Source organism: Apiospora aurea (genome assembly GCF_038362705.1).
Source record: "Apiospora aurea strain CBS 24483 chromosome Unknown utg000008l_segment0_segment0, whole genome shotgun sequence".
Lineage (NCBI taxonomy): Eukaryota > Fungi > Ascomycota > Sordariomycetes > Amphisphaeriales > Apiosporaceae > Apiospora > Apiospora aurea.
In genome coordinates this window covers 4,106,836-4,125,430 of record NW_027117395.1, presented here as the reverse complement: position 1 = coordinate 4,125,430, position 18,595 = coordinate 4,106,836, and the positions used below count along the sequence as shown (strand labels likewise).

General features: G+C 53.0%; 1 protein-coding gene across 1 annotated transcript; it reads left to right on the top strand.

Annotated features, from left to right (window-relative positions):
* Positions 1-8,718: 8,718 nt before the first annotated feature.
* Positions 8,719-10,388, top strand: PG986_012741 (developmental regulator; the record flags this gene model as incomplete). The annotated part of the gene is made up of 3 exons (XM_066848963.1): positions 8,719-8,824; positions 8,881-8,961; positions 9,031-10,388. 3 exons carry the CDS (start codon positions 8,719-8,721, stop codon positions 10,386-10,388), a joined length of 1,545 nt encoding a protein of 514 aa, XP_066695659.1.
* Positions 10,389-18,595: the final 8,207 nt, after the last annotated feature.

Genomic DNA, 18,595 nt, shown 5'->3' with positions numbered 1-18,595 from the left:
CGAGTGTGCATTTCAATTCGAGGAGCCCAGGCGGCGTCCGGGCTTAGGCGAGTCAAGAAAAAGCTGTATGTATGGGGCCTGGACCGCAGGGCGCAAAGACGGAAGAATGGTTGATGGTCCGGGGACCAGCCAGTCACGGATGGGAACATGACTGTAGATTGAGGCCAGAAGACAACGGGCATTCTGCTAACATGCATGCTGCAGACTTGAGGTGCCGGTCCACGTCGGGCCGCTAGGCTAGGGACGAGGGACGATGAGGGTCGCTCTATGGGCCTAATGAAACAGGCGGCGGAGATGATGGTAGGCGGGAGAATGCCGTTCCCGCCGATTTTGGCGTGCCAATCGAATCGGTGAGGGTGTGAGGGAGCTTCGATCGGGTGGTATCAGGAATCAAGATCGATTTGATGAAGGAGAAGGGGACGTCGCATTTGACGTGGACTGGAACGTATGGAAAGCCGTTGTCGACGGTCCCATTGCAAGCATCTTGGCATGGCTGACGCGGTTGTTGTTTTCGTCTTGTCTTTGCGCACTTTGTGAAACCGCTAGCGCCGACATTGGACGGTCGGGAGCGTCCCTTGGCAATTAAGTTGGCAATTAAGTAACGGCAGCAGGCTGAGCGGTCAGTGGCTGCAACCCCCCACTGCCCACTGGCTCCAGGGCCCGTCCAGGGCTGTTAGTGGCTGCTGTCAGCGACGATTAGCGAGTTGGGCCAGCATGAGCATGAGCTTAAGGTCCCGTCAGGCCAGGTCAGCTGGAGAAAGAAGATTGTACTACTGTATTCTCTCAGTAAATTCGTTGCTCGCACCACTTTTATTTGGGAGCGCTGATTGGTCAACGTTCGTGGGGTAGTCAGTTAAAAAGTGACCATACCCAGTAAAACCGAGAAGCGAAGCTTTCCAGCCAATAAGAGCTCTGCAAAGGCTCAAAGAAAAGTGGTACAAGCGACGAATTTTCTAAGAGAATACGGTACTCCAAGTACGATTAATCATGATGGAGTGTTCAAAGTCTGGTGATGATGGCAATGCTACCGCAAAGTATTATTCTTATTATTACTACATAGGTTTACAAATCAAGCTGTTATTATCAGGCGAGATAAACCTCAGTCAAGGCCGTAGGGCACCTGCTGAGCGACGCCTGGGGGCATGGCGGCGGCAGGGGCACTTCTCGCCAGAATTGACCCTTGGATCCAACGTATGTGATATCTCTCGGGGGATTGTAGCCAGAAGCTTTGCACTCACTCATGACGTCCCAGCACAGCAGCAGGATGCATACATAGGTACGTGTGCGCATATGCATCCCAGTGCTTGAGCTGTCGCCGAAGAGACTGACGTGAAGCCCCGCATCATGTGTACTTTAACTCCCCCTCACACGTGGGGTTACCGTCTGAATTCGTCCGCAGCTTCACGATAGAAACAGGAAAAACGAACAAGATCGGCCCTGCACATTTCCCGAAACGGGTTGCTTGAAGCTGTGGAGAAGGCCTAATTTGGGCAGGTATGCAAGGAGCTTGGAGGGTTTCCTGCCTTGTGCCCAGTCGAGGGGGTTGGCGATCATCCCATCTCATTCAGCACCAGGATCCGAAAGGGTGTGGTGTTGAAGAGGCAGACCGAGAGCGCATACCCATGCCGCATCTTTTTCTGTCCTTGTCTTTCTTTACCCTCTTCTCTTTTCGTTCCGAGCAGCCCTGGCGGCCGCTCGGGACTTGTATCCCGCATATGCAGCAAGTCCCTGAACCAGGTGCAAATCTGCCCAGTTTAACTGCGCTTGTCCTAGTTGTGCTCCTAGTTGTGCCTGTCATTGTGCCCATTCGTCCAGGTTCCGGACGTCGAGTATGGACTCCTGTCACCTGTAGCGCTCAGTGTGCATGTGCATGCATTCAGCAAAAGGATTATGTATGGAGATATCCATCGTATCTAAGAGAAGAGCTTTGATGATTCAGATCTGGGCTCGATTTATTACATCTCGGAGAGCCAAGTGGAATGAAGCCTGACTGATCAGGTTTTGATACGCATTTTTTCCACCTTTCATTCTCACTGCCGCCATTAGCCAGACGGCACACACAACTGCCGACTTTGCCTGTTAAATGATGGTCACGCGCTAGACGGCCACTGTGGCGCCTCTTCATCTCAACGCCCGTTGCCTCTTACTTAATGGGGTTAGAGACGACGCATCCAGACCAGGTTTTTCGTTTGCCGGTGGCCAGATGTAAAATGAAGAGATGGCCGGCAACTGTTGAAGAAGAAGCATGATTCATCTGACTCAAATATCCCTAGCGATAACGGGTATATCAGTAGCACGTCACAACCCAATGGGCCAGGCTGCCAGGCATCGGTGTAAGACATTGATTGACGTTGGAGCAAGCGAGTCGCGTGTGATGGGATGCCCATGCCCATGCCGCTTTGCTTGATGGAACTATCGCACAAACGGAGGACACTGTCTGTGTGGGAGAGGCCGCGATCAATGCACCATCAATGCTACATGTCAATTAGGGATGAACCAAGATCCGGTTGCAGTGTCGAAATTAAAAGTTGACGACTTGGACTTGGTCGGCACCCATCCATCTCGACTAACATCAATGGCCCGATTTGAGATCCTTGATTGCGATATGGCCAACAGGCAACCAAGATACTGCGTGCTGTACGGAGTAGTTTCATGCTATTACTGATGCAGGTAGGCAACTGGTATCTGCTTCAGCTGCGTAGACTTCACCAAATGATGTCAACTTCCAGAACCCCATCCTTCTTCGTCTTGTTCCGTTGGTGGTCTCCGTATGCCAAACAGTTCATCCGGCCCTTCTTTGCAAGTAGGAAGTATGTATGTCAGTTCAATACGTGGTGCATTGCCCTCCTGCTGCCCTTCGAAGACATATTGAACTTCAATCAAGGTTGATGGCAATGATGCTGGGGTGCACCTTGTTGCATGTACGAAAGTTCCGTAAAATGCAATGTTAGCCAACCTCGAGGAACCCAGCAGATGCTGGCGGCAGCGACTGGGCTGCAGCGAAAAATGCAGGCCGCCTGGCATGGACCCCTGATCGCAGCCCCCAGCGCCCGCCGCCGCCGAACACCCCCGCCCAAATGATCATCATACAGGCCGGCCCTTGTTTCGTCTCGCCTGCAGCCAAGTCGTGTCAAACCCCAAGGGGAATAAATTGGCCGGGTTGGCAGCGGGTCATCGCAGGCAGTAGAAGCAACGCAAAGAAAAGAAGACTGAAGGATGTTTGCCCTACACGCGGTCGCGACGAGTCCATGGCGGCGCAAGTCTGCCGGGGTACATCAATGTACTCATTCATGTGTATAACTAGCACTTGCACCGCCGGGGTGTCCCTACATTGAATTTGATGTCGGACAGACAAGCCAGGTTTGCCATAGACACGAGAAGAAAATTGAGTTTGGGTGCCTTGGGCCAGGCCAGGCCAGCCGTCATTGAAATTGAAAATGGGACGGGAGAGCAGGAGAAGCTTCTAAAACCCACTCTAGAACTTCGGCCTAGCTGCCGAGCTGGCCCCGAGCTGTCATCCCATCAAAACCAACTTTTATTTGAACTTCCTTTTAGCCGGCATCTCCCACCTGTCAAGGCCAAAGACGACCAAGATGAACGTGACAAGGTTGAAGGCAATGGATGATGTAGAAGATCTTCGGTCTGGTACGATATCCCACACCGACTTACGTGACGAACGTGCCCAAGTATGCACTGTGATATGAGGTAGACAACATGGGGTTCCCAGACCTCGGGGTGTGCTGGCCAAAGGATCGATGCTGAGGTCTACGTCGCCTTCGTAGCGATCGGGCAAGGTGAACTGTTATTTATGTCGTCAGTGGACAGGATAAGGAATGCATGCAGAAAATGAAGAGGAAGAGACGGAACAGAAGGGGGAAAACTTGATGCTGGATTTCGATCACCAGGCCTTTCCCAGGGGGCCACTCAATTGGCACTAAGGCGGGCGGACAATTTCCAACACATCCCGGTCGGCTTTGCCCTCTAGCCTCTCGGCATCGCTTCCAGACTGGAGGTGCTGCTGCACGCCAGTACCAATTTTAGACACGCGCACTTGGAGACTGAGGTGTCTGCATGCGGCGGCTGGCCCCAATGCTGGACGGACGGGACAGACAGATAGGGTCAATCAACGACAACATCTGATTCCAAAACCAGCTGTAAAGAATTAAACCCGGTGTAGGTTACATGGCTGGAGCCATCCGGCCTGCCCAGTAGCGGTCAAACGGCGACGACGAGCCGGGGCTTCCTGTCTGGCCGCGCTTAGCGACTTGAAGTCGTCCGTTAAGACTCAAAGGTCCTTGTCGTGTTAGGTACAATTTTAGAGCGCACTCCACCACTGCGCTGCACTGATTTGACTATTTGCTGTCCTACACGTCAAGTACGTATTGGATTGCACGCTACTGTAAGTACAACTGTGAAGGCCAGGTAGTCCACTACCTGTAATTGCTACGTGGTATCGTTCAATGTCGTCGGTGGGGCGCTTTCTCTGCTATCTCTTTGGGGGCCTTACGAGGCTCTCTTGCTGTAGCAGGTACCTACTGTGTGTAAGGTTGTGCTGTTCGTGAGGGAGAACGCCATTCCCTGAGTTTCTGGCAACAATTAAGAGGACTTCAGCCCGGATGGGAAGGAAAGCTATTCGTCTGCAGGCGCCGCCGGGTTTCTCAATCAGTCAGCCATCAATGCGTTTCGTTTCGCATTGCATATTGGGTGAATAAACTCAAGTCGAGAGATGTCTGTGCATTTATGGAGCTTGGGTTTTATGCTTGAATAACTGGCGGGATTAGGCCAGGATGCAAACACTCAACTCCAAGTACCTACAAGCAGACGAGGGTGAACAGCCTGAGCGTCTGGTGTGTCTGTGTGTGTGTGGGAGTATTCTACCAGGAAGCAACAATAAGGTTTCTTCGGTACCTTTCCAGCCTTGCATTAATGCCCGTTTGCATGTAGGTGCCATGGTCCAGCTCGAGAATATGAACACTCCTAGCAACGCGTTCGTTTGATCTTGCTTTCCCGCAAACAGATGCTTCCTCCTTGGCTAATACCCCATCTCAGCTCGGGTAGTCAGGCCTTCCAGCCCCGACCCATGGAACTGACTCGATGCAAAGATGCGGGCACGGCGAGTCGACACAATACCATTCAGACCTCGTTGCCTGCTTGTACGTGTCTCATGGCTGGCTCACGGGGTTTTGGCAGATTAACCTGGGTAAAGGTGGTCTGAGCCTTGCGGCAACAATGGCTGCGACTTCACTAACCCCCGTTGAACCGCACAGACAACTGGGAGCCAGGCATGCCCTGTTGATTTTCGCAGCCCCTGCACGCGCATCCAGCGATACAAGCCCCCCCTGCTTCACCAGGAAGTAGGACCCCGGTCACCACCGTTCGAGTACCATACCCCCAAGTATTCCCGTGGGCCACCATGCCAGCTCGCAAAAGTATCGGTACTACCTGCCTTCCCTCGCAGGCATGTTGTTGTATACAGTAGATGGGGTGTGCTGCGCCCATCTGCGTCAATTGGCACCCTGCTCTAGGTCGCAATGCTGCGGGACTTCGTCTGGTCTTCGAGGTAGAGTGACCTGCGTGTTAGTGCGGGAACCATGACCGAAATACTTCCCCAGCTTGTAGATCTTCATGATTGGCTTATTGCCTCTCTTTGCTGACGGGCACTTGAATGTACACGTCCTAGACCTGTTCATCTCCAGGGACAGACTCCTGCAGTGCCGAGTCCATCTCTCGACAAGCCGCGCGACAGCTTTCTCTCTGGCCAGTTCACCACCACAAGGCAGGCTCTCACAGTCGCTTGCGGCAGTCTTCGTTTTACACCCGTTTCTCGCTTACCGAAGTGACTGCTTTTTGCCCTGTTCCCCGAGGCGCAATTCCGCATCGGTCCATCGTCCTTACAGGTAGGTAGGCCCATCCACCAGCCACGAACAGACATACCACCGCCGCCGTTGCTCTCTCTCTCCATCCCATCCCATCTCGGAGTCTGTAGCCAACTTAGTCATCCACTAGCGCACATCACAAGCGTAACGGTCGTATCCTTTGGACGGTCATCTGTGGTCGTAATAAGCGGACATAGATAAGTCTTCCAGAAGAAACGGCCCATGCTTGGTCGTGGAAATCTTCTCGAAGGAGCTTGACAAGGTTCAGCGCCGTTGGACAGTTTCTTCCCTCGTTTTGATGCTCTCCGTCGACGATCCGCGGGAGCTACGCTAGTACGGCCACCACCGGTCCATGAGCCTCCTGGGCGTGTACGAGACGGTAGACCAGACGTCGCCTGCGACTAGAGGCCTGCTTATCCACCAGCAGCAGACGGCGGCGCTGACGAACGGGCGTGTAAGTACATGTCTATCCGTACACACGACCGACCCTCCTTATTTTGATGAACTGACATCCCCTCCGGTGGGTGGTTCGTTCCCCCACGCAAGAAGAAGAGCAGTGGGGGCCTTCATCAATACTGCGGTGATGGAACTCGCTGACTGACAGCTACTAGTACTGCCTCAGTGCCCTCTCTTTTCGCTCCCAAATTAGCGACTATCACAGTGAGCAGACAGCTCCAGAATTACTTACGGAGACGAGAGATAGTGCAACGGCCCCCCAAGTACAGTTGCATTCAATGATCCAGGGAAATCATCGACACCCTAGCCCCAGTCTAAATCTCCCGAATCTCATCCCAATGGTCAACCCCACACTCCTCCTGGACAGACGACCATCATATGCAAATCCGTTATAAGTACTGGATCATCGAACCCGCTATCAAGCCTTCGCGGCATGTCCAGTTCAGGGTCAGTCCTTATTCTTAGCCACTGACAGCTCCCGCCTGTATCCAGCCTAGCCCCTACGAGCAGTGCAAGCCCGGAAGCACTCCCCACACTGGGCTCGACTCTCTCTTTTGACTGCCTCCCGACTCGACTCGATTAGAAGTTATATGGCCACCCCCTCCATCCACACGATCCACGCCTCAAGGTCTTCTCTCCCTCTCCCCTCTCTCTCACCGAGTGTACCTGCCGCAGTCCTGTCCGACCTAGTCTACATATTTGCTGAACAGGAGCCCATCGGGTCCACGATTGTCGCATTCCGTGCTCTGCTTTCTGTTCACACTCCACCACTGCTTCTCGACGCGGCACACCCCCCTGTCGGCAATCAACTCAATTCCTTCGTCATTTGCAACCTCTGTCTTGCGCCGAGGAGCGTACTTTTTCTGCCAGCTTCATCTTTGGTACTTCACGCCCAAATCCATTCCACGGTCAACTCAAAGCTTGTCACTGCCTACTTTATATAGTAGCAGCGACTCGACTTCAAGCCCCAAGGATACCTGGACCACGGTTGACTCGACCACCTCCTCATACCGCAGTCTTCTTTGCCCCTCGACATACCCCGGCCTTCACCAACACCAAGATAGCCACCTACCTGTACCTAGTCGGCAGCTGTTACCACCAAGCATCTCGAACTTTACTTCCTTCACCACCTGGTCACCTCGCGAAGTGGTATCTGGAAGTACCAGCCATCCTTGGGCCGCCACTATCTGCCACGGCCGTCACGAGTTCTGTTTGTGTGTTCACAAGCTCGAGAGTATCTTGGAGGCTACTGAGAGTTGGACCAGCCTTGAACAACCCAAGAGCGAGGAACACACCTTCGCGTCGGACCTTGTTGGTTGCATTGTTGCCCGCTTCACCTCACAGCGATTGAACATCGACCCAGCATCCTCTTTGCGCATTGCTTCAGTGGCTCCGAGAACAGTTGGTAGTCGCCCGACCTGGTTGAAGACGAGAAAAGACGAAAACCATCGAGTCGAACATCCCAGGTTTCTCTACCTGCAAGCTACCTTGGCCTACCTGTCTTGCACCTACACTACACACCTTTTCTGAGTACACCGGCCAGTTGAGCATTACAACTGGCAAGTGGGGGAAACAGCACCAGGATAAACTCGTACCTTCTTGGTCCAGCGCCTTTTTGCGACATCGAAAGCAGTAGGTCGACTCTTCCTCTCCGGCCTTTCCTTGCAACAACGACGAGATCCCTGTTTCGCGATTCGTTCTACCTGCTTCTTCCTCCGCCTTCTTCTCTTCACATAGGGCTCTTTCTGACCTGTGGACTTTTTAGGGCACAACCGGCGGCGGTGTTTTCTCCGTTGTTCCTTTTTTTCGCGATTAGAGTTTGATTCTGATCTGGAAAGCGAGGATTTCTCCCGAGCTTGCAGCTGAAATAACCTCTCAGTCACCACCATTCACCCTATCACGTCTTCCTCACTGCACCACGGGACCACCTCCGCCCTAACGGAGACCTGGTTGAGGCCAACTAAGGGTCATCCCACGTGGAGATAGACGCGACTTAAGCTTACCATTAAAGTTGTGTTCTGGTTTTTTCCCTTTATATAAACCGCAAGGTACAAAGGTACCTTTTTCCCCTTTCCATTTCTGTCCGTCTTCTTTTCCCTTCATCAAACCAAAGGCCTTTCTATTCCTTCGGGACGCCATTATCCAACACGCTCTGCGCAACGGCACGCTAACCAACTCCAAGCTAGTCCTCGTTGCAGCTACAATTCAGCGCCTGGTCTGGTACAGTGCTCGGCCTCGCCTGCTATAGTAGACCAACCAGCTGGTTCGCGCGCCGATTGGTATTATTCTGACTTCGCCAACAAAACGGAAGATGGATAACAGCCAATATCCCGCCCAATGGGCTCAGATGCCTCCGGCCCCTTCATACCCACAGCTTGGGTCCGTCATGGACCACCAAACCCTTCCTTCCAGTCCGCCACTGTACTCTGGATACCATCTCGAAGTGAGGCAAGAACCTGAACGAGGAAAGGTTGCACTCGGAAAAGAGAAAGGTACGGAGCCCTACCACCCTGGACGCTTTATCATCAACGTGCTAACTAGCCTACAGACAAGAAGCCGATCGACCCTCCCCCGATTGTTGAACTGGTTGTTCCCACGGAACAAGATCGGAATCGCTTGTTCCTGCAAAGTACGCCGATCCCCATGAGATTTCCTCTCTTTGCTTTTGACGGGACCTTCAGCTAACGTATAGTGATAGACCCTTACCTAATTCTAATCGCATTCCTCGAACAGGTGGACAATGCCCCATCGACGAAGCCACTGGGCAAGACGACGCCAAAGGACAGTGGAGATAGGGACGCCAACCGAGACGAAGAGTCCAAGACTATCGGCGCGTACATGGCTGGCTCGACAGTCTCTTCCCTTCATCGTCTGAAAGACACGGACAATCGCGACAGCGGCTTCTTCATTTTCCCCGATCTCACGGTGAAGAAGGAGGGCTGGTACCGGATCCGGTTTACCTTGATGACCATGGAAGAGAACAGAAACGAGAACCGAATCGATACAGCCGGATTCGATGGGAGTTGGATTACAATCTGCAACATCCATTCGAAGCCCTTCCAGGTCCACACCGCACGGACGTTTCCGGGCATGGCGGAGTCGACTTTCATGACTCGATCCTTTAGTGATCAGGGAGTGAGGATTCGGTTACGCAAGGACTCACGACAAGTCACGGTTAAGAAGCGAAACCACGATGTCGCAAGACATTTAAAAAGCGACGTGCAGGAGGAGGTCCCTTATGACAGCCTGCTCGGCGATGCAGGATCTGCCAAGAGGCAAAGAACTTCATCCACAGGATACAGCAATCCTTCACCTTCGCCGATTTCGGGCGGCACCTCATATGCCAACTTCCCCCCGACTCTCCATGCCACTGCGCCATCATATTCACTTACGCACGGAGGCATGACGTCGAGCCCAACATATGCTACCCACAGCGCTCCCCATATGGGAAATCCCATGCAAGTAGCTTTCCGCGACAGCCAGCAACCTATGGGGCCCCCTGGCCCCCAGCGAGTACAGCCACTCTACAACAACGGCCCCCTGACGCCTCAGTTCCCTGGCGGTAGGTCGCCTAGCATGTCACCTTTCAACTTTGGTAGCTTCCCTGGGCAATCTCAATTCTCGCCACAGAACTCGAATTTCACCTTTGCGATGCCGAACCCGTCTACTCACGGCTTGCCTCCGATGGACACTACGTCACAGCCGGGCCTACAATCCTCGAGCCCCCATGACTCAAACACATCGCCACGGGTAGCGGGTATTCCTACGGACACCCCGACATCGAGTACTGGGTCGCCCATTGACAACGCGTACACCATTGGCGCGGGCTCAGGCTACCCAGGCAGTGGTTCCCAGCAACCAAGCTATGCTACAGGCAACGACTTCATGTCTCATCCCGGGCAGTACAGCAGCGCCGGAGTGTCAGACAATGACTCCAGACACGGCATTCCTGGCATGCGGACGCCATTAGGAGCCGGCATGTCCGAAGCCGGGTCTTTCAACGGATCTGGCTTCTCTGGTCACCTCGCCGATCAGAAGTACAGCCAAGGCGCATGAGCAACGCCCGTGGTTCTGGCTAATTCGGTTCACGATACGGAATTCGCTCCCGTCACGTTCCCGTCACGTTGTTCTCTAATGTTTATAACACATTTGTTATGTTTCCCACGGGGTGCCCTTCTGCTTATAATATCCTAATCGCACGGCGGCCGCTTACGGGCTCTGGGGCTGCTACTGGGCTTTCACCCTTTTCATTACCGTCTCGAATAAGATTCGAGGCAACCCAAGGAAGGCGAACAGGGGTTAATTTTGTACGCAAAAGTATCAGGCATTGTTCGGGTTTTGCATGGTCACAGGAGTTTGTGTTGGCGTTCAAAGAGTATCGGAGGATCATGATTTCCCAACTGCATAACGGTCATGGTGATCGTGGGTGGGTGCTACATTGCTTTTTACTTTGTTTTTCCACGGGACCGGAGGGGGAAAAGCTTTCTCTCCTTGGGCATGATACCCGGGACTTCATTCTTGACTTGTCCCAACTTTACCATGGGCTACAAGGCCCCGCGTCCCCCACAACTCAAGTCTCGTCTCATCCATCCCCCCAGAAACAATCGGCCTCACAACAGTAGTAATAGCGGCTTGGAGCTGTGATCAGCGAAGCAGAACAACGGTTGGATCGGGCCGATAGATATACAACATAGATAGAAATACAGCATCACTGCACACTACTCATGAAGCCTTCTCCAGCGTGACGCAATGTAGATCCGACATGGCTAACCGGACCATCCTAGCGATGTGGCCTTGTATGCAAAGGCCGGATACGACTGGCATCGTCTACAATATTCCACACTGCTTTAAACAAGCAAGGAAATAGGCAAGTAGAATAAAGGAAATAAAAGTGATATTGGGTACCATATGTAGTACTAAGTGAGGAGAGCATGTTGTGTAAGTACATAGGTAGGTACAATCCCGCAGGTGCAGTGTTTAGTAGTTTTGTTTGTCCCTTCAGGGGGTCGAGGTCGATGGCTACCTACCTACTTTACATATTTGTATCGATATATGTTGATAAGTAGGCAGGAGCTCTCGAAAATGGTCTAGATCCAAACTAGGTGTTACCGTGTCACTTCCATGTTACCAAGTAATCGCTCTACCAATTTGATGGATGTTACCTGCCCAAAGTAAATATGTATCAATTGTACCTTCCTACTTTACCTATGGTAGGCACCAATGCTACAGTGAGCAATAGGTTCCTCGCTGCCTTGGACATTGGTATTTGGACGGGAAGCCTGCCTTAGTGTACCAAGATCCCTCAAGTCGTCAATACCTGCCACTCTCAGGCTCCTTCCCGATTGTGTTTGTTGACAAAATGTACCTATGAGGGCCCATTTGGAGTGCCCATTTGGAGTGCATTATCTTTGCCCAGGGATGCAAGCCTATCATGTCTTCGGTGATGCTGGCCAAAACGATATATTGGTTTATTTACCTACCTCTCTACGACTACGTGCATACCCTGTCATCCCATGTGGTATCTTCGCTGTCGCTGACGGTGCAGCAGACATGAATCCACCAACCCCAAGTCCAAGATTTGTCGTTTCTCGGTTGCCCTCCCATCCGAAGTCTACCTACTTGCGATCGGAAAACAAGGATGCAGGCGGCTACTTTTGGCACTCAAGTCTGGTGTGCCGTTTCCTGCCTGCATTACCAAGCAACATGCGACTTTTCTCGACACACACCCCCATAGCCACTCAGACCCTACCTTTGCAAAAACTCTGCAAGCGGAACTGCAAAAGTCGCCTGCTGCGGACATACTGCGGACACGACTAACCCGTCGCCATACAGTAGTGATACATCACAGTCGGACTGACCCTAGGTGCATACTTACTTACTTATCCATGTCTCTCTGGCAATTCATTCGAGAGTGGCCCCTTCATGCCCAACCTGCTGTGAGCTGCTGCAGACATCATCCATCCGCATACACAAGGATAGGTGATTCGTATCAAACACCGACAATGGCGGTGCTGACGACACACCACGCTTGTTGGTAGCCTTGGATGCACTAGCACCTTCCTAGAGGTAACGAAGGCCAAAACAGACCACTCACGGTCCGGTACCAGCGCCGCTTTGCCCCGAAGCCTGCCTCTGATGCGACGCACACTTGCTGCGATGAACAATTTTGTCAAGCTGGCCCCGCAGCTCATCGTGCCAGAGGCACCTATTCGTCGACATGATAGACTTCGTCTCCTCCCAGATCCACTCGGAGCCCAAGGTGATGTAGAAGACGTTGCCCCGAAGCAAATAGCACGAGTGTTTGCTGGCATTGGGGAATGAGTCTCGAACCAATAAGGCCCCCCGCGCCTATGGAGATTAAACCATCTTCCCGCTCAGGTACCAATTTCCTGAAGTATTCAGGCTCGACGGACACGCAAGCCATGCGATCCTTGGACCCAAAGAACCGGCCTTTGTGGATGAGCATGTCTGTCGACCAGAAGGTGTGTTGTCCAGGGACAGGTGATTCGACTACATAACTCAATAGCGTGCCACAAATGGGCCATCGCAGTACCTACATAGGCCCCTTGTGCCATACATGCATAGCTCGATAGTCAAGCACGCACAAATCAAGGTGGAAACCGGGTTTCGCATCCAGGTTGGTCTAATCCTGGATTCCCCGATGCTCGTCGTCGTCTGATTTTCGACTGGTGTCGTTGGAACCCATGCTCGTTACGAGTTCCCTGAACCCGGACAGCGATCCACTCAACGGTCATCCATCCCGTGTCGAAGTGCGGGTTGGCGAGATCGACACAACACTGTAATGGAAAGCCAGCAGCGATCATTCATGCCGACAAGGGAGGAAAGCACAGGTCATTGAGAGGAGAACGTCAGGGGGGTTCCTCCTGTGCTCCGTGTTGAGCCCTCTGCCTTTTGACAGGGGCCCAGCCTGGTGACAGACCGGGCTGCTTACTGGTGATCATATCCGGGCATAGCCTCCGACCTAATTCCCCAGGCTACCTGTGGCTTTCAAACCACAAGTACCGTACCCTCTCACGTCGGCCAGTTTTCTGGTGGCTGGGGCTCCAGATGCAGGGATGCCTGGGCGAGTGCGAACTGTGACGTAGCATTACGGTGTACACATCTAACGTTTGTGGATATGAAATTGGCCTTCCTCTTACACCACCAAGGTCAAGCAATAATGAAACCTAACGATTAACCTTGGAATTTGAAGGATTGGTACAGCTCTTGTTCTCACGCTGGGGCACCTGAGGTGTGGCCTTCGAGCAGCATCACCAGGCGCTATTCTCGGGTACTTCCAATACAATACCCCAAGGAACGTTTCGATTTCCCTTGGAAGTGGGAATCATTCTCGACAAGTCGAATAGGATTTGTACTGTCCGGGACTCCATACCTGCACCAAAGGACTGCCCCGGTGCCTGCTGACTGAGTTTCGCACATCGTCGAATGTCACGAACTCCCTGGACCAGTCGCCACGGACTCGATCACCAAGCCCGCTCAGCTATTATTACCTACCGGTCACGAATCAAACTCGACCAGGGCGTTGGGTTACACTGCCCAATCTCGCGGCGATAGTTCTGTTGCTCCCCGGCACAGCTCCGGCACTTGGGAACCTACGTGTACGGCACTACTGATCGGGTGCTGTTCGGTTTCTCGCACGTCCCTGAGCTCAGCCCCAAAGCATCCAATAACTTCCCATTAAATACAGCCCGACCCAGATGCTGGGCAATCTCTCAGCCCACTATCAACGCCACCTGCTACTGCCGATGGATCCTCAGTCATTCAACCTTATCCGGGATTTGCTGTCGAAAGGCTCCTGTGTGGGGGAGGCTAACTGCAACCCTAAGTCTATCATCACCTTCAGATCACGGATGGCAGGCTGGCAGGCGTGCAAGTCCAAGAACAGGCCGTCGATACCAGGGTCAGCAGACAAGGTATGGTGAATTGATCTGCCAGCCGACATTTGAGGTTATCCCTGTATGTAACCATTCAATCTCTGGATACTTGGTTATTTGCCCCTTGCTACAATCAGTTCGTCCTCGGCGTCGCTTGCGTCGGCTGCCAAAGGTGCATCGCGGGCGAATCCGCGAGGTGCAATTGGTCGGCGGGACACTCTCCGGGGCGTTTGTTCACCATGCCCGGTTTCACTTGCGTAGAGCTCGAACTGGACTCGCAGCAAAAGCCTGTCCAAATGTGGTTTCGTTCTTGGATACCTCGAGGGTTTGCCAGTATGGGGTTCCAGAATGGATACGACCTGCCTTACTCACGTCGATCCGCCCTGCGGGCGCTTGCCCCTTTCGAACATTATCTCCGACACATCATACGGCCAATGCGACCCTAACCCCAGCCCTATAGCGACCTGTCTTATACATATGATCAGCGCGAAAAGAGGGTTTGACAGAAAGAGGTTTTGGGATGACCTCTGTAAGGTCCAAGGTTTCCAATGATCGTCCACAAACCCGTTGCTTACCGCCCACTGCTGGCTCGCTTCGGGCGGGCGTGGGAATAGTGACGTGCCACTAGGCAGTTTGGGGGTCCCTGGGAGCTTGGTCTTGATGGCTTGCAACCATGGATCGTCCATATTAAGCCTTCAGGGGGTCTTTTCCCAGCGCGCTTGACGAGTAAGGCTACCTGGCTAGTCGGCTTCTGTCAAAGGACATTTGCGGATCTCAGCACCGCCAAGCAGGTAATTGACGCATTCCATCAACCCTTCCAGAAAGCGCGCGCACACACACACTAGCCCTACGCGACTGGCTCCCTGTCCACCGACAAAGCCTCGCTTCACTTCACATCCAGGAGCTCTTCGCCGTCCGTTCATCTCCGCACACCAGCCCAGCGAGTATCGCGTGTCCCGACCTCTCTGACTCGCGGAGCCCATATTTCCCAAGCCCCACTTACTCGGTGACGTTGAGTGCCTCAGCCTCGACCGGCACGAGTCGAATGGGCATTTCGGTCTGTGGCTCTTACTCGGACAGTTGATGGCGAGCTACCCAGTCGTTAAACACAATGGCCCGAACGGGTTGCATTCCTTTGTCCCTTCTGAGCCCTCATCCCACCATGGCCCCCGAAGCCAGCTTGGAAAGGGCACGGAAAGTGGAATGAGCTGGACGCGCCACGCCGTGCAGTGCAACGCCAAAAGGCGCCAACTCCACTCGCAATCCTACCCTATCTTCACTTGCAAACCTGCCAATTTGCCTACCTCGGGAAGTCGACAATCCCATTCAGCACTCTGGACCGTCATCAGAAATCTCCCAGCGGTTCCCATCCGTTCATCATAATCTTGTTGAACGTGCCATCTCGGCCTCTCCTCTCCGTTCTGCATACTCGGAACGGCTCTGCCAGCCACAACCATCCTTCGACCGCAGTCGGCCATTGCCGTGCACGTCAGATGCCGTCTTTTCCCAAGATCTTAGCTAGGCCGGGACGAAGCCGAAAATCGCCGCACCAGCCGCAGCCAGAGCCTGGAAACTAGGTGACTGGCAGCGCCAAGTATTCAGCATGTACCAGTATGTATCTGCCATTTCTCGATGAAATGACGCGCCTCCGAAATACACCCTATTGAGCCATCACCACCACCCACCTTCTTTTGCTTCTATTGATTCCTAGTGAAATTGAGGGAACCATGGGATGGAAATCCAATAGTGTACTCCGGAAACGAGCCTGTCGGCCGCACGTCGTTACCCGACATCACGTTAGACGTCAGTGTAACCTTGCTCGTCTCTATTCCGCATGTGTAAGCGAGGCTACTCATGACTGGACTTGCAGACCAATGACCAGCCGGGGAGCAAAGGAGGAGGCTGATGCTGCGCTCGCTAAAGCTCAACAGCTACGGCTACATGCCATTGTGTACCGACACTCACGCATGTCACCTATTTTTGCCTCCCTATCATTTTATTGTTGTAGCATGCCGTCGCTTTCAATCTCTGTTCTTATCGATAAAGAATATCCATAATTCTCCGAAAGGGCAAAAAGCAACGTGCCACGATGTGATATGTGACCAGACGCCGTCAGTCGGGCAAGTCACTTGGTCCCTCACCATGATTCAGCAAGCGGCGTGTGTTTGTGACTTCGAATGCATTTGGCGACAGTCACACGTGATATGTTCCTCTGCTATAGCGGTCAATTATGGTGCTTTGCTGTCGCTCTGGCCGGTTGACATGCACGTTTCGAGCTCCCTCTCTTGATCCGACCAGAACGATTAGCCCCTCGGTGGTACGCGCATCTTGCCCATCCCTTCGGGTCGTTTTGGCGGCCGCGTTCTAGTGTCTTTGCATGCAGTCATCTGCAAATCCTGTCGATGCATTTTGCGGGATGGCCTGAGCGAAGATGGTGACGGTTAACTGGGCCCAAGTCGCATGCCGCAACGGAACAAGGTGAGAACGATGAGTCGATGTGCTCAGGCATTGGGTGCGTCACATCGGAACATTTGTTGCGACGCAGGCTCCGTTGTCACCCTTTGTTACTTCTCTGGACGCAACGTAATAACAGACTGCTTATCATATCGCGGCCAGATATGGAGGGGAGTGTGCGGTGCGTGCACGAGTCTGTGCGCCCAGTCAAAACCTGATATTGACTGACATTTTCTGATAAGATATAACGCAGCGGTGATAACTATACCTAATCGCACTGGATGCCGCGAGACGGTGCACTGGCCAATTGCCAGTCTTTGCTGGCTCTCCGTGTTTCGAAACTTGCGTTTAGCTCGTTTCGGGGTCCTCTGAAACATTAACATAGCAAGGGGTCGGAATATCAGATGAACGACAGCAACGTGAGGACTAGGCCTTCGGCCTCGTTTCCGGCGGTGAAACTTGACGAAGCCTTCGGGGTTACATGCTGTAGTCTATAATATAACAGCTGCTACCTACCTGCCTGCCTGCCCCCCTTCCCGGAGACTGCGCCTCTGCGGCCCCTTCCGTTGTCTTGCAGCGATGTGCTATAGGAAGGCATTCTAAGACAGGCATCGTCAGGGGGGCAGTGACGGCGGCATGATACGCGACCGAGCAGATGAGGGCTATCTTTCTTTCGGTGAGGTCGATCCAACATCATATGACGCCTCGGTATGGCAACATTGGGGTGGCTCGTGTTTTGACACGAAGAGGGTCTGACGATGGGGCCCTGCGAGCGTGGCCGACCCAAAAACCTGGGTTTTGACAGCTGACCGTGAGTGGATTTCTGGGAGGAGCACTACCTGGGCTAAGGTACGCCCATCTTTTGCTCAACCCAATGACGGGTGACAGGTGGCATCATGGTGGGGAGGGGATGCGGCTTATACGGCTTGACCGGCGCAGAAAACGGGACGTGCGGTGGGCGATCCCTCCTCTTTCCCTCCTCCTTTCCCTCCTCCTTCCTCTCCTCTCACATCTCCTCTCGCATCTCCTCTTTCTTGCTTCTTGCTTATCCGGGTTGATTGCTCCCTCTGACCCGGATAGGGATCAAGGGAAGTGGGGCGGGCGGTCCTCTCCTTTCGGGGAACCCGAAATGTTTTGCTTACGTACGGGACCTACCAGGCTGGCTGCTGTTTGGGGACCCCAAGTACTGTGAAGTAGGATCCGGCTTTTTTTTTTTGCCTTGGCAAAAAGGCCGTTCGAAGGGGGCGGGAGGGAAAAGAGGCGGAGGATGCGCGTCTGGTCTGGCGGAGCACTCCTTTTGAAAAGTGATCGGCTGTCGCTATATCCTCCTCCTCCTTGTCGATAGAGTGAGGAGACTATGGAGTCCAAGGGGGGCGGGCTTATTCGTTGTGTTACGGATACTGGGCAAGTAGCCCCGAGTTCTGGAGTACCTAGTGTTTGCCAATTGAATCGATCAATTCCGGAGAGATGAGGGTGTGCTGTATGTACATCGGCCAGACTAGTGGGCAGGGTTATCGTGGGTATCCGTTGCGGTCTGGTACGTGTTTGCATAGTGGTATGGGCAACAAGGGAGTAGTGCACATGGGAAGTAGAAGGAGTTTATGCATTTTGCTATATGCATATGCCAGGCAAATGATGTGAATAGTGAGAAGTAATATCCAGGGCTGACTATACTCAAGAGAAGACATATAGATCGCTGAATCTTCTGCTGGATTGCTTGACCTTGTCAAAGTCCAATTTGTCATCTTGTACTCTTGTGCAGAGTCAGTTTATGGCTACGTCCAGTTTTTACGTGGTGGCTAACTCTCGAAAGTCATCATCTTGACTGGACTTGGTATTAGATTCTAGTGGTACTATATATCTGTTGAGGGGTACTGAGCCGAAGCGGCATCGAGGTGACACTGTAGTCGTACA